At 48.2% G+C, this 13,231-nt stretch overlaps 1 protein-coding gene across 2 annotated transcripts in view; it reads left to right on the forward strand.

Annotated features, from left to right (window-relative positions):
* Nucleotides 1-12,727, forward strand: part of KANK4 (KN motif and ankyrin repeat domains 4) — a 72,391-nt gene extending 59,664 nt beyond the window's left edge. For both annotated transcript variants that reach the window (XM_008690798.2, XM_040627216.1), the window contains exons 8-10: nt 318-460; nt 5,118-5,318; nt 10,880-12,727. In XM_008690798.2, the coding sequence (XP_008689020.1) occupies nt 318-460; nt 5,118-5,318; nt 10,880-10,984 (449 nt within the window). In that variant the 3' untranslated portion in view covers nt 10,985-12,727. The remainder of the gene's footprint in view (nt 1-317; nt 461-5,117; nt 5,319-10,879) is intronic.
* Nucleotides 12,728-13,231: the final 504 nt, after the last annotated feature.

A 13,231-nucleotide genomic window follows, 5' to 3' on the forward strand; every position in this document is an offset into this window, starting at 1 on the left:
GGGCGATTTATGAAGCTTCACTGACCCTCAGTGTTCAGAACACTGCTTTAGGAAATAGTCATGATCACTGTACCCCTCGGCCATCTCCGACTCTACCATGGACCTTTCTTGCTGGGTAGCCTCAGAAAAGTTGTAAAGAAAACTAACCACTTTTGAAGGCTGCTACAAATGTAAACACTGACTCCACCACTGGGAAAAGATTGTTCTAAAGGGGGCCTTCTAGCCAGCAGGCAATTGGCAGATGTTGACCAGGCTAAAGCAGAAACTCACGTCTGCTCCCTTGGGAACTATTCCAGTGGCCCCTGCTCTTCTTGCAGGTGTCTGCAATGTGGACCATCAGAACAAAGCTGGCTATACTGCCGTGATGATCACCCCCTTGGCTTCTGCGGAGACCGACGAAGACATGGCTGTCGTCTGGAAACTCTTAAGAGAAGGAAATGTGAACATCCAAGCTACTCAGGTAGGAGGTGTGAACACGGTCCCCTCTTTAATAAATATGGGTACCTCTCAGTTTTATTCTGCCAGTGGGGTGAGAAATTCCACATAGATCCATGTAGAGTTTTTGTTTTTGTTTTTTAAAGATTTTATTTATTTATTTGACAGAGAGAGAGAAAGACAGCCAGCGAGAGAGGGAACACAAGCTGGGGGAGTGGGAGAGGAAGAAGCAGGCTTCCAGTGGGGCAGGGAGCCCGATGTGGGGCTCGATCCCAGGACCCTGGGATCACGCCCTGGGCCAAAGGCAGATGCTTAATGACTGAGCCACCCACGCGCCCCCCATGTAGAGTTTTTAACCCAAGAAGGCTGGGCCCTCCAAATGGCATCTGTCCAAACCCTGTACGTTTGGTGTCCTCAAAAACTTCTGGGATCCAGACAGGCTAGGATGGAGGTCAGTGAGCTTGTCATCTATGTCGTGGTCTGCAACTGGGCAAAGTCCATCTGGATCTGATTTATTGAACGATTTGTTCCCACAGTTAGCACCAGCAGGAGAAGGCATGAAAAGGCTGAAAAGCATTTGCTAGTTGGTTGCATAGGAGGCTGCTGCAGGTGATCCATCTCAGTCATGAATTAGAAAACAGTTTAGAGGGTTAGCATGTCCCTGTTCAGCTTCCAGGCCCTTCTACTTGACAGCACAGAGTAGGGGTCTTGTCCTTAGCCAGTAGGGCTTTGAGTTAGACAAGGCTCTGTATGGAACAATGAGAACTCCTCAAAAGACCATGTACCCATCTTTGACCAATATGAGAATAGAGTGCATGCAACTCTCCATTCACCCCTAGAGTGATCAGAGATATAGCCTAACTATCAAGAACTGTGAAGGGTCTGAGATTGTATTCTACCCTAATGCTAGCAAGTTAGCATACTACAGTGTCATGGATGCTGGTAGAAGATATGAAACTCCTGTGCCAAAGACAAAGGACAGTGTATTATTCACAGCAAGAAGAGTAGCCACAGCACTGGTATTTACACCAGTTCCCTGAGCCCCAATTCCCAATTCCCATAGGGCAGTGTGACGAGGGCCAGATCCCTGTACATGGAGTGGATTATACCGGAGAGGAACCCTGAGCATAGGGAACCTGAATCTTTTATACTGGATAGTGAGTACATCTGCCCTCTGTTTTGGAGAAGATACTATCTTGCTCTTCCAAGGCTGTTCACCACACCAGCATCTTTAAAAAGACTGTCTAAATTATCACGATTTCACTCATATGTGGAATTTAAGAAACAAAACAGAGGAGCATAGGGAAAGGGAGGGGAACTAAAACAAGATGAAATCAGAGAGGGAAACAAACCATAAGAGACTCTTAATCATAGGAAACAAACTGAGGGTTGCTAGAGGGGAGAGGGTGGGAGGATGGGGTAACTGGGTGATGGGCACTGAGGAGGGCACGTGATATAATGAGCACTGAGTGTTAGAGAAGACTGATGAATCACTGACCTCTATCTCTGAAACTAATAATACACTGTATGTTAATTAATTGAATTTAAATAAATTTTTTAAAAACTCCAAAAAAAAAAAAAAAGACCATCTAGAACAACAAGGCAGATAATGCCTCACTCACAAGGTGTGGAAAAAAACTAAGAAACCCATTTAAAAAGTGCCTCCCAACAATATATTTAACTCCCCTGTGCACCCCCGGCAAAGTGACTGCAGATGGTAGCCCACCCAGACTGAGTCACTTTGCACACTCCATCTAATAGCAATCCTACTGGTGGCAAGAAACAGACATTTGTAAATCACTTTGTTTTTCAAAGTATTTTCACCTAGAGCTCCCATACCATTGGATTTAATAAAGTTGTTTTCATTTTAAATGTTTCCCGTAAACATGTTATTTTTTTCCTAAATGGGTCCTCTTTTTTTTTTTATTTTTAAGATTTTATTTATTTCACAGAGAGAGAGAGAGAGAGAGAGAGAGAGCGCAAGCACAAGCAGGGGAAGTGGCAGGCAGAGGGAGAGGGAGAAGTAGGCTCCCCACAGAGCAAGGAGCCCAATGGGGGCCTCAATCCCAGGATCCTGGGATCATGACCTGAGCTGAAGGCAGATGCTTAACCGACTGAGCCACCCAGGTTCCCCTCTAAATTGGTCCTCTTGCAAGAAGGGATGCTAACCCTTCTAAAATCTCAGTGCCCCCACTTTTTTTGGGGTGGGGTGCAGCGTAGGGAGCGGGAAGGAATCTTAAGCAGGCTCCATGCCCAGTGCAGAGCCTGATGTGGGGCTTGATCTCACAACCCTGAGATCATGACCTGAGCAGAAATCAAGAGTTGGATGCTTAACAGACCAGGCCACCCAGGCGCCCCAGTACCCTTTCTTTTTATGGAGGAGAAAGTGATGCTCTAGGAGGGTAAGCTCATGCCAGGTTGCTAAAGGAGGGGTCGGAATTCATAGCTGCCACTGCTCCCTCCAGCTCCCTCCAGAGCTTCTCCATAGAGGACAGCAGCAGAGATCAGGTAAATAAGGGTGAGTTGGGAGGCTGGGAGTCTCCTAGGCTAAGCTGTTTATTTCTTTTTCTATCTCAAGGATCAGCACAGTACCTGGCATATAGCAGCACTCTGTAAATATCACTGAATTAAACTGTATTGAATTGGACCAGGAGGGAGGTAAGGAAGACAAGGGAAGTCAGGCAGAGGGGCAGACAAGAAGACAATCTACATATGTCACCTGGCTTTAATACCACTGGGAGAGAAGGGGCTCAATGGAAATCTCATGGTCTGGTTAGTCCAGTAAAGAACCATTACAGGGCGCCTGGGTGGCTCTGTCGGTTAGGCGTCTGCCTTCGGCTCAGGTCATGATCCGAGGGTCCTGGGATCGGGCATCACATCGGGGTCCCGGCGTAGCAGGGAGTCTGCTTCTCCCTCTCCCTCTGCCTTGCTTATGCTTTCTCTCTCTCAAATGAATAAATAAAATGTGAAAGAGAAAGGAAAGGAAAGGAAAGGAAAGGAAAGGAAAGGAAAGGAAAGGAAAGGAAAGGAAAGGAAAGGAAAGGAAGAAACTATTACTTCAGGGCTGAGTATAAGCAACCCAAAACGCAAACAGGCTTCTCTGGACAGATCTGTCTGGGTTCCAGGGAAATGGAGAACCAGGACACCAAAGAATACATTCCCACATACTGAGCATTTGTCATACATTACCTCCCATGCTCATAACAACAGTAATAGCTAACACATGCACAACACTTGTTAAGCACTCGGTCTCACAACAACCCCATAAGGCAGGTAACTTTGTTAAGCATTCCCATTTTACCAGATCAGGAAAAGTCATTGAGAGGTTAATTTGTCCAGATTCACACAGATAATAAGCAGCAGAGCCAGGATTTTCCTGATTGCAAACCCCCTTTCTTTTTTCTAAGCCCCAGCATTCTGGGCAGGGAAGCACAATCCATCCGTGACTGCAGATTGGCCCTTCATCAGTGAACAAACACATCAGTAAACATGTCCTCAGCACTTTTTACGTGTAAGACACAGCGCTCAGAGCCACAGGGGATCCGAAAGGACAGAAAACAGAAAGGTTGCCTCATTCTCACAACCTTCAAAAAGCCTTATGTCCGGTGAGAGAGACAAGCCTGACCTGCCTGGAACCCAGGAAAACGATGAGGGCAAAATAGAATCAAGCTGTGTAAGAGGACCGTGGATATAAAGGAAAACCTATAAGAAATAATGCCCAATTTGTAATCAGAAAAATCGCTACCACATATTGTTATATTTACATCCTTTATTTCGCTTGATTCCCACAAAAGCCCTGCGAGGTACAGGGACAGATCATTATTGTACTAATTTTAAGAAAAGAGAAAAACCAAGACTCAGGGAATACGAGGGACGGGGCCAGGGTCACGCACTAGGAAACAGGAGAACCAGGGCTTGGGCTCGCTTTTTGACTCTGAGCCATTGCCACGTGCACTAACGATTACAGGGATGTCACAAAGGGTCAGTGGTGGGGTACCTGGCTGGCTCAGTCCGAAGAGAATGCAACTCTTGATCTCAGGTTCGTGAGTTCAAGCCCCAAGTGGGGTGTCGACATTACTTAAATAAATAAAAAACTTAAAAAAAATTGTCCATGACTATGGATTAGAAATGACCACAGTACCATGCAGGCAGAGGTCTTGTCAAGACAGAGAGGGTTCTGGGTATCACTGAACTGAAAATACCAGGGGTGTTCTGAGCAGACCAAGGCTTCTGTAAGAAGCCATGGTGTGGAAGCATTCAACCTTTCCTTTACTCTACCATTCCATGTTTACAAGCATGTACTCAGTGCCAGGCACTGGGGAGAGAGAGATGAAATGAAAAAGACTTCGTCCCTGCCATCAGAAATTTCACAGAGAAAGAGAGATTGACAGGTTGCAATACCAAGTGGTAAATTCTGTGTTACTGAGGGGTTAGTAGAGGGCTTTAGAGAGGATGAGGGGTTAGTAGAGGGGTTAGTAGAGGGGTTAGTAGAGGGCTTTAGAGAGGATGTGGCATTTGACTAGTGTCCGGGAAAAGCAGAAGTTTGCCAGGTGGAGAAGTATGGGTCCAATCCCAGTGGCAGAAGGAGATTCAGATCAACGGTCATTTTCTGGCAAAGTCTTGCCCAAGTATTGCCAGGCTGGAGAAGGGATCTCACCACACCCCTGTGCTCTGTGTGGCAGGGAGGCCAGACCGCGCTGATGCTGGGAGTCAGCCACGACCGGGAGGACATGGTCCAGGCGCTGCTGAGTTGCCAGGCAGATGTCAATCTGCAGGACCATGAGGGATCGTCGGCCCTCATGCTGGCCTGTCACCATGGCAATGCCGACATGGTGCGGCTGCTCCTGGCACACCCGGCCTGCGACAGCACCCTGACTGACAAGGTGAGCCTTCCAGGCAGTTAACAAGTAGGTGTTTCACTTCCCTGCCTGAAAAGCGCCTGGCCAGCCGGCAGAAGTCAGGGACCACGTGTAGGAAGCAACAGAAGTGACCTCATAAAGCTGTTGTGGGATTTAAATGAGATGATCCATGGTAAATGCTGGGAGACATGGGGTGGGGAAACCCCAAGCCCTAACCCTTCATACCATCCTGAGGGAACGTGCCCAGGCCTGGCCTTGGTCCTCAACCTCCTCAGGTCACAGCAATAACTGCCTGGGGGCTTTGGAGCAGCAACTTGGACAAGGAAGCTCTGCTGCCCACTGGGCTGCCCACGGGGACTCCTGAAAGGCTGGGTGAAGGAACCAGTGCAAATTATGTCCTCTCTCTGACAGTGATCCACCTTACAGGGTGGCCCATTTTGTCAGGCCAGCCCACTTGAAGTTACATTGCCAGACATATGCTTCTTTTTAAAAAAAAAAAAAAGATTAATTAATTATTTGAGATAGAGAGTGAGAGAGAGCGCACAAGCAGGGGGGCAGAGGGAGAGGGAGAAATAGGCTCCCTGCAGGGAGCCTGACACAGGGCTCGATCCCACATGACCTGAGCCGAAGGCAGACGCTTCACCCACTGAGCCACCCAGGTGCCCCTGGACACATGCTTCTTAAATAAGGGTCTTTGTCAGTTGATGGTGATGACACTCATGATGGTGGCCAGCCTGTACCCAGTGCTTGCTCAGCGCAGGGCACTGCACTAAGCATGGACTGTGGACCACGTCATTAAAACCCCACAGTGGCTTTATGAGCCTGTCTCTATGGATGCCACCTATGTGCTTGTAAGGAGACAATCACTGAGTGGTTATGTAACACCCCCACTCACACAGCTGGTGCAAGCCAGCTCCGTCCAACTCCTCAGAGTACTCTCAGGAGCCAGACCCTTTGCATGCATTAGCTCACTAATCCTCTCGATAATCTAGTGATGTAGACGCTTCCATCCCCATTTTTACTGATAAGGAAACAGAGGCCTAGAGAGTTTACTAGCTGTCCTAAGGTCACAAGCTGCTGGTTCTTGGAGCAAGGATGCAAGCCCAGGTCTGACTTCAGTGTCCTTAATGTTGGCACTATAAGGTAATGCTTTAAACACACTTCCCTATACTTTCTTACCATCCACAGTTTGAAGGAAAAAAAAGGCCTGGTGAGGGAAAGAGTCCCCTCCCTGCCAAAGTAGAGACCCCCTCACCGGGCCACATCTGAGCTACACAAGATTGTTCCACCAGTGATTCAAGCTGCTGGGTCCCTCACACCACACCCAGGCAGCACGCACCCTGGTCCAGCGTCTTCAGTGCCCATGAACCCCAACTCCGCCCAAAGCCATTTCTGAGACAGAGAGCACAGACCCTCTGGAAATGCATGTGGGAACAGTGGTGGGTTGCTGGAAATAAGAGTCTCCTGTTCCAAACATTATACAGCCAGACAAAGGATCTATGTTCATGAACTCCCTGCAGGGCTGTCCTGGGACAGAAAGAGGCAGCCCCCCCCTCTTTCTGGAACAGGCCCAGGGTTCTCCTAGGAGTGATTATTGCCATGGGGAAGCCTGAAAGGGCAGGCCTGTGGGGCAGGCGGCATGAGCTTTACAAGCCCCTGGTTAGCTGAGACACACAGGCAGTGATTGTGAGAGCATCTCCTGGAAACCTCCGTCCAGGTCTGCTGCAGGTAAGATAGGTCGATGACTGCTTTCCACGGATGGAGGAAGAGCACGGTGAGGGCTCTCTTGTAAGCTGGACAAATCGAGTAATTGCTAGAAGCACGGGCTTTAGACACTCATGAGTCTGAAACTGGGTTTAGTAACTGTGTGACTTCAGGCAGGATATCTAACCACTCTTCTTCGCCTCTGTAAGTGGGGAGAGTCGTAGACTGTACCTAAATATGGCAATATTCGTAGAACATGTTTCTGACATCGAGCAGATGCTCCGTTGATGGTAACAGTTATTGTTGTGAATAGGTAAGCAGAGACAGCCAATCAGGAGCAGGCGCTGCAAGAGTGAGCAGGGACCTTGGCATCTGCAGGCAGTGTCTGAAGGGACTAGGAGGAGGAAGGTCTGAAGTTAGGGAAGCCAGTCAGACAAGAACAGCCACCAAAGGGAGAAATGGCTCTCATTCAGGGGTGATTCTGCCCTCCGGGGGTGATTCAACAACGTCTGGAGACATTTTTATTTGCCATAAGTGTGCTGGAGGAGGCCGGGAGGTGGGGATGCCACTAAACACCCTAACGCTAGAGAACTACAAATTATCTGGCCCGATACATCAACAGCTGAGGAAACCTGGCATGGGCGAGTGCTGAAGGCCAGGCAGGACTGGACCAGGAAGAGCCAGACCAGGGTTGAGGACCAGGGCAGGGCTGGAATGTTGGGAGCGAGGAGCTGGACAGCTGCCCAGATGGCGGCCAAAGCCCATCATAGCAGAAAGTGAGAGGGCTAGGGGATGCCCAGCAAGCACAGGGGTGCTCAGGACATGCTGTCAGCAGGCCCACAGAGGGTTCTAGACCCTACTTATGGTCCACTTGCCTGCTGCCTGCTTGGGTCAGGGCTGACTCAGGATTCACACCCCAATTTCCAAAGGTAACTTGGGTGAGACATTTCAGAGGGACCAGGGAACTGCCGACTGAGGCCTTACGAAGCACCAAGCCCTGTGTCTCAGCTTTACCCTGAAGGGTGGGTTCCAGCCCTTACCAAGGTCACCCTATCTCCTTTCCTATGGAGACTTAGATGCAGGTTTGGATGACTTGATAATTTCCTTGGAAAACTGAGTAAGAATACATGTCCTGAACTCAGTTTCTCTTATCCTACCAATATTTAAAGGTTGATATAACTGTGGAACCCCCAGAACAGCCAGCAAGGCACTTTTTCTAGGTTTGGAAGGTAATTTGAGAAATCGGTCACCCAGCCTCTTGCGGGCTGCCCGAGAGACAAGGAAGAGGAGGTGGTGGGGACTGGGCTCTGAGGCTCACACTCTGAAGGGCTTGTTTCAGCAATGCCTCCACAGTACCCATCAAACTGAAAGCTTCCTAAAGCAGAGACTATGCCTTGCTCATTTTTGCCTGATACATAGTAGGTTCTTGTCATATTGAAAGACAACCCCACTACCACACACAGACACACACACACACCACCACCACCACCACACACAGGTGTACTGGCTGTCTGAGCCCCTCCCATCTCTTCAGTCTTCAGTGTTCCTCAGTCGGGACGGGCCAGGTGGGGTTCCCACTGTATCTGCCCACTGTCGCCCTGTTCCCAGGACTCTGGCAAGGGCATTTGAGGGATACGCCTTCCCCAGCTGGCCTCCCCAGCTGACCACACTTTCTGGGCTGAATGGGGTCTCCCACTCTCCAGGTCTGCAGGTGAGAAGCCTACAGATGCGGGCTGTCATCTCCAGAAGGGCCCTGTTCAAAGATGCACATGTCCCCTGGGGCTGGCCCCTGGCTCTTTCCCATAATCATAGTAATCACACCATCTTCCCGTTTACAAGAGCCTCAGGGTTGACAAAGCGCAGCGATAGAAACCAGAGTACCGGGGGACAGGCCTACAAAAACCCAGGACTCTCTCTTCGATGGAAACTCTGCAGGCTGCTTTTAGAAGACTCCTCTGTTTAAGGTCTTTGCTTCATTCCACACTTGCCCAACCTAGGAGTATACTCCTTAGGAGTTCCTTTGCTCAGCGTCTCCATCAACTTGAAATGAATACCTCTTTGTTATCATCCCACATTCCCTCTGTCAACAATGCTCACTGGGTGCCAACCTAAGGGGAGGCACCAGGCCAGGTGCTGGGATGTTCTTGCTGGGCTGGCAGCAATAGGCCAGATCTCGCGTCTGTCCTCATGGAGACCGAAATTGATCAAACAGCTCCACAGACACCAACTTATAAATGGTGGTGAAAGGAAGGTACAGACAGTCGTGAGGCCTTTTCAGGGAAAGAAACTCTTATGTTTGATGGAGCCCATGCACATCCTTCGGGTCCTGCTGAAATACCACTTCCTTCCTCTGCTCCCTGCACCCCAACACACACACACACACACGCACGCACGCACGCACGCGCGCATGCAGCACCGTCCTCTCCTCTGAGCTCACTCTGCTTCTCTTCCGGCGTGTCTGGCTCTGTGCCATGCATTATAGTGATTTACAAGTGTGTGGAGCCCTGGGGGCAGCTGGACTCCATCCCCATAAGACTGAAGAGCTCTAAGCTGAGCATCAATAACCCCCACCTGCTTCCATAATTCCAGTCATAGACAATAGGGCAGAGAACAATCCAACGGGGTCTTGGGTGCCTCCCAACATATTAAACCCATGAACATTTCTGAAGCAGAATATAAAAATATTCCCCAGGCTACATAAGGGTCACAGACAGCCTCACATGGGGTTTTGCCTCCAAATGAGTTACCAAAGAAGTGATTTTGGAGTGGTGGGATTTTAGAATTCTAGAATGGGACTGAAAAGACCAGGGCTACTGTCACAAAGCTCAGTGTCTGTTGCATCGAGTCAGCCTTCCCCCTCACTCTTTTTCTTTCTTTTTAAGATTTTATTATTTATTTATTTGACAGAGTGAGAGAGAGAAAGAGAACACAAGCAGGGGAATAGCAGAGGGGGAGGGAACCTGACACGGAGCTCAGTCCCAGGACCCCGAGATCATGACCTGAGCCAAAGGCAGATGCTTAACCGACTGAGCCGCCCAGGCGCCCCTCCTCCTCACTCTTTGTAGAGAATGGCCTGTGTTGTTGGCTGAGAGCCCTCTGAACACAGTTTCTTTAGACAGTGGCCCTGGCAGCTCCCTGCACATTAGCAGCAATGTAAAAAGCATCGTGGCGTCCTACCTCAGGTGTAAAAAAGCACATGTCCTTCTATGCTGTAAACACACTTCTCAGAATTGGTCCTTAGGAAATAACTAGAAATGGGGAAATGCTTTCTGCACTAAATCTATGATGGTGAAGACCTGGAAACAACCTAAGTCTCCAATAGAAGAAAAAGAGTTCAGTAAGCTATGGACTATTACACAGCCAATAAGAAAAACTATATGTTATGATAACTGTGTAAGAACAGGGGAAAATCTCCTAGTGTGCATAGTACATTAAAAATAAAATCAGGTTCAAAATTGGTATGTACTATCATTCCTCTTTTTAAAAACCAACAACAAATTTGCACAAGAGAAAAGACTAGGGGGAAACATACCAAAATGCTAATTTTCATTAAGGTCTGGGCAATGGAAAAATGGAAGTTATTTTTTTCCTCTGTTTTCCAATTTAAAAAAAAATATTAAAAACCACGTGGGAAAAACAAACCAACCAACCATGTGACACTTATTTCCATTGGCACCGATTTCCCAGAAGTGACTGCTGTTTCCGTGGATGGTGACCCATTTTTCAGGATCCTCATGCCATTCCAATCTCCACCTCTCCTAGGGTCTCTGGTGCTTCGAATGGACTTCAATGCCCCATGCCTACCCTGTACTTCCAACTCACCCTTCTCTGGGGCAGGAGGCAAACAAGATAAAATTTCTCTTTTTCTTTCTTCCCTGTAGGCTGGCCGAACAGCTCTGTCCATCGTTCTGAAATCACCCGCCCATGTGGAAATTGCAGGGCTTCTGCGGGCCCACGCAGAGCAGGGCAGGTCCCTGGGGCCCTAGGGGCTAAGGAAGAACTGGCAGCTGGGAACAAAAGCCTCCTTCTCTGGACTCCTTAGCCCTTGGAGAGGGCATGGGTCACAGCCAGAGGGCCACCCTTCAAGAGAAGAAACTATGTCAAATATGCACATACATTCCTGTTATATAATTCTGCTCATTAGGATGCTTTGTAGTTTTTGCCTTAGGCCAAGCCCCAAAACTACGCAGGCTGCAGAGCAGGGTATAAGGTGCAGGGTGCATCTGTGTTGTCTAAAAATCCCAAACATCTTCAGCCTTGAATTCCTCATGACTCTATCCTCTGTAGCACCGTGTAGCGAGCACACAGGCAGGAGCACATTAGCCGAGCAATACTTTTTACATGGAATTTTAAAGCACACCACTTTTTGTTTTGTAATCAGTTACATGAATATGTCCCACTGAATATGCATGTCTAGAGAGGACTGGGTGGGGGGTGGGGGGAGGTGGATTGAAGCAGCCGCCCTGGCAATCATTCTCTAGAGGACCCTCGGAGAATTACCACATAGACAGCTGAAACTGAACACACCACATCTGGGGCCTTTGTTTAGCTGGGGTTGACAGAGTAATCTTAAATTTGGGCAAAGAAGGAAGAGCCTATGGGTATCAATGCCAGATATACAGTTTTGACCACTTCTGAGTCACTAAGCAGCTCCAGTTTATGCCAGGGAAATCGGAATTAATTAGGGAATCCAATCCAGTAAAGCACACCACGTGTATTTAGGCAGAGTCTAGTTACATCAGCTATTCTGAATCTATGAAAGAAACAAGTGGGAGTGAGCATCCTCCTTGTCATCCAGAAGCCACATTTCCTCTGTAGTCACATTCATGGCCTCATGGGAATCCTGGCTCCTTTCGAATTCTGAGCCCCCATGAGGCTCTGAGGTTTCTGAGGCTCCTGGTTGCAGAAACTGCCAACTGGGACTGCGGCAGGAGTGTGGGAGCTGGACAGGGCAGGGCCCCCCTGGGCTGACTGCTTTCCCTGATGGACAGTTCTTTCTTAAACTTCCATAATTCCAGGGGCCCATATGTGCATGGCTTCTATTCAGTAACTCACAAAAGGTTATCTATGAATTTGTTCTTAGAGTCTCTTATGCAAAAAAATCCTCCTTAGATAAATAGAAAAGACATCAAAGTTTGGTGAGCCTTGCACTGGAAACTCAAAAGCTTGAGTTTTCATTTTGACTTATATGCCAATTTGCTTGGTGCCCCTTGGGTGAGTCACAAAATCCCCTTGGGCCCTGGTTTCATCATCTCTAAGAAAGGAAATCATTATACAACCTACCTCCTCGGGGTGTTGTACAAGGAACAGCTGATGGAAGTTTTGGAACCCAATTTGTAACCCATAAGGGCTGGCGCAGCAAACTTCTGTGGAGTCTCAAAGTCCCAGAGCAGGACACTGACATGAGATAATGTTGCTCAGAGGTAGAGAGAACGGAGCAGCAAATAATGAGCTAAAAATACTTCGTGGGTTTATTTTGACCTCAAAGCACACTTTAAGAGCAAAAACCCACCTTAAAAAAATGTTCTAGCCCAGTGCTTCTCAAACTTTGATATGCATACAATCACCTGTAGATCTTGTTAGAATTCAGTAGGTCTGAGGGAGGGGGTCTGAGATTCTACATTCCTCACCGGTTCTCAGGGGGTGCGGATGCTCCGGGCCACACCACACTCGGAGTAGCAAGGCTCTGGCCTGGCCTGACTGTTGATAGATTAAAATGCTGCCTCTCAGTCTTTTGTCTCGAAGTTGTTTCTTTGCATTTCTGTCGTCTTTGGGTTCTTGATTGCACAGTAGGTCTTACTTGCTACTGTAGTTCTGCATACAGCTGTAGGGGGTCTGTATCCTATGTTGCCAATTTAGAGTCTTTTTTTGTATCTCATGTTAGGGTGGCCACTTTCATTTGGGTCACATTATCTTTTAATAATCTCACTTGAGTCCAGCTATCAAAAACAGCTTATGTACCAGCGAAGACAAACTGGTTTGCCTAGGGTTTGAGGCCACTGAGTCACTATCAAAAGGCTTTGTCCATCCTTTCTCAGATTTTGTAGTACATTTCTTTTCATCTTGCATTTGGACTGTGAACACATGATCTCCCTCCCTATAATCATCCCATTCCATTGGAATGTGTGAGTCCAGAACATGGTGAGACCGAACCAGCATAGCCTGCCGCCCTGTCATTGTCTCTCCAGTATTCATTCAACAAGCATCTATTGACACCAGCCACGTGCCTGACG

This window comes from Ursus maritimus, unplaced genomic scaffold, assembly GCF_017311325.1.
Source record: "Ursus maritimus isolate PB19 unplaced genomic scaffold, ASM1731132v1 scaffold_12, whole genome shotgun sequence".
In the NCBI taxonomy this organism is placed as follows: domain Eukaryota; kingdom Metazoa; phylum Chordata; class Mammalia; order Carnivora; family Ursidae; genus Ursus; species Ursus maritimus.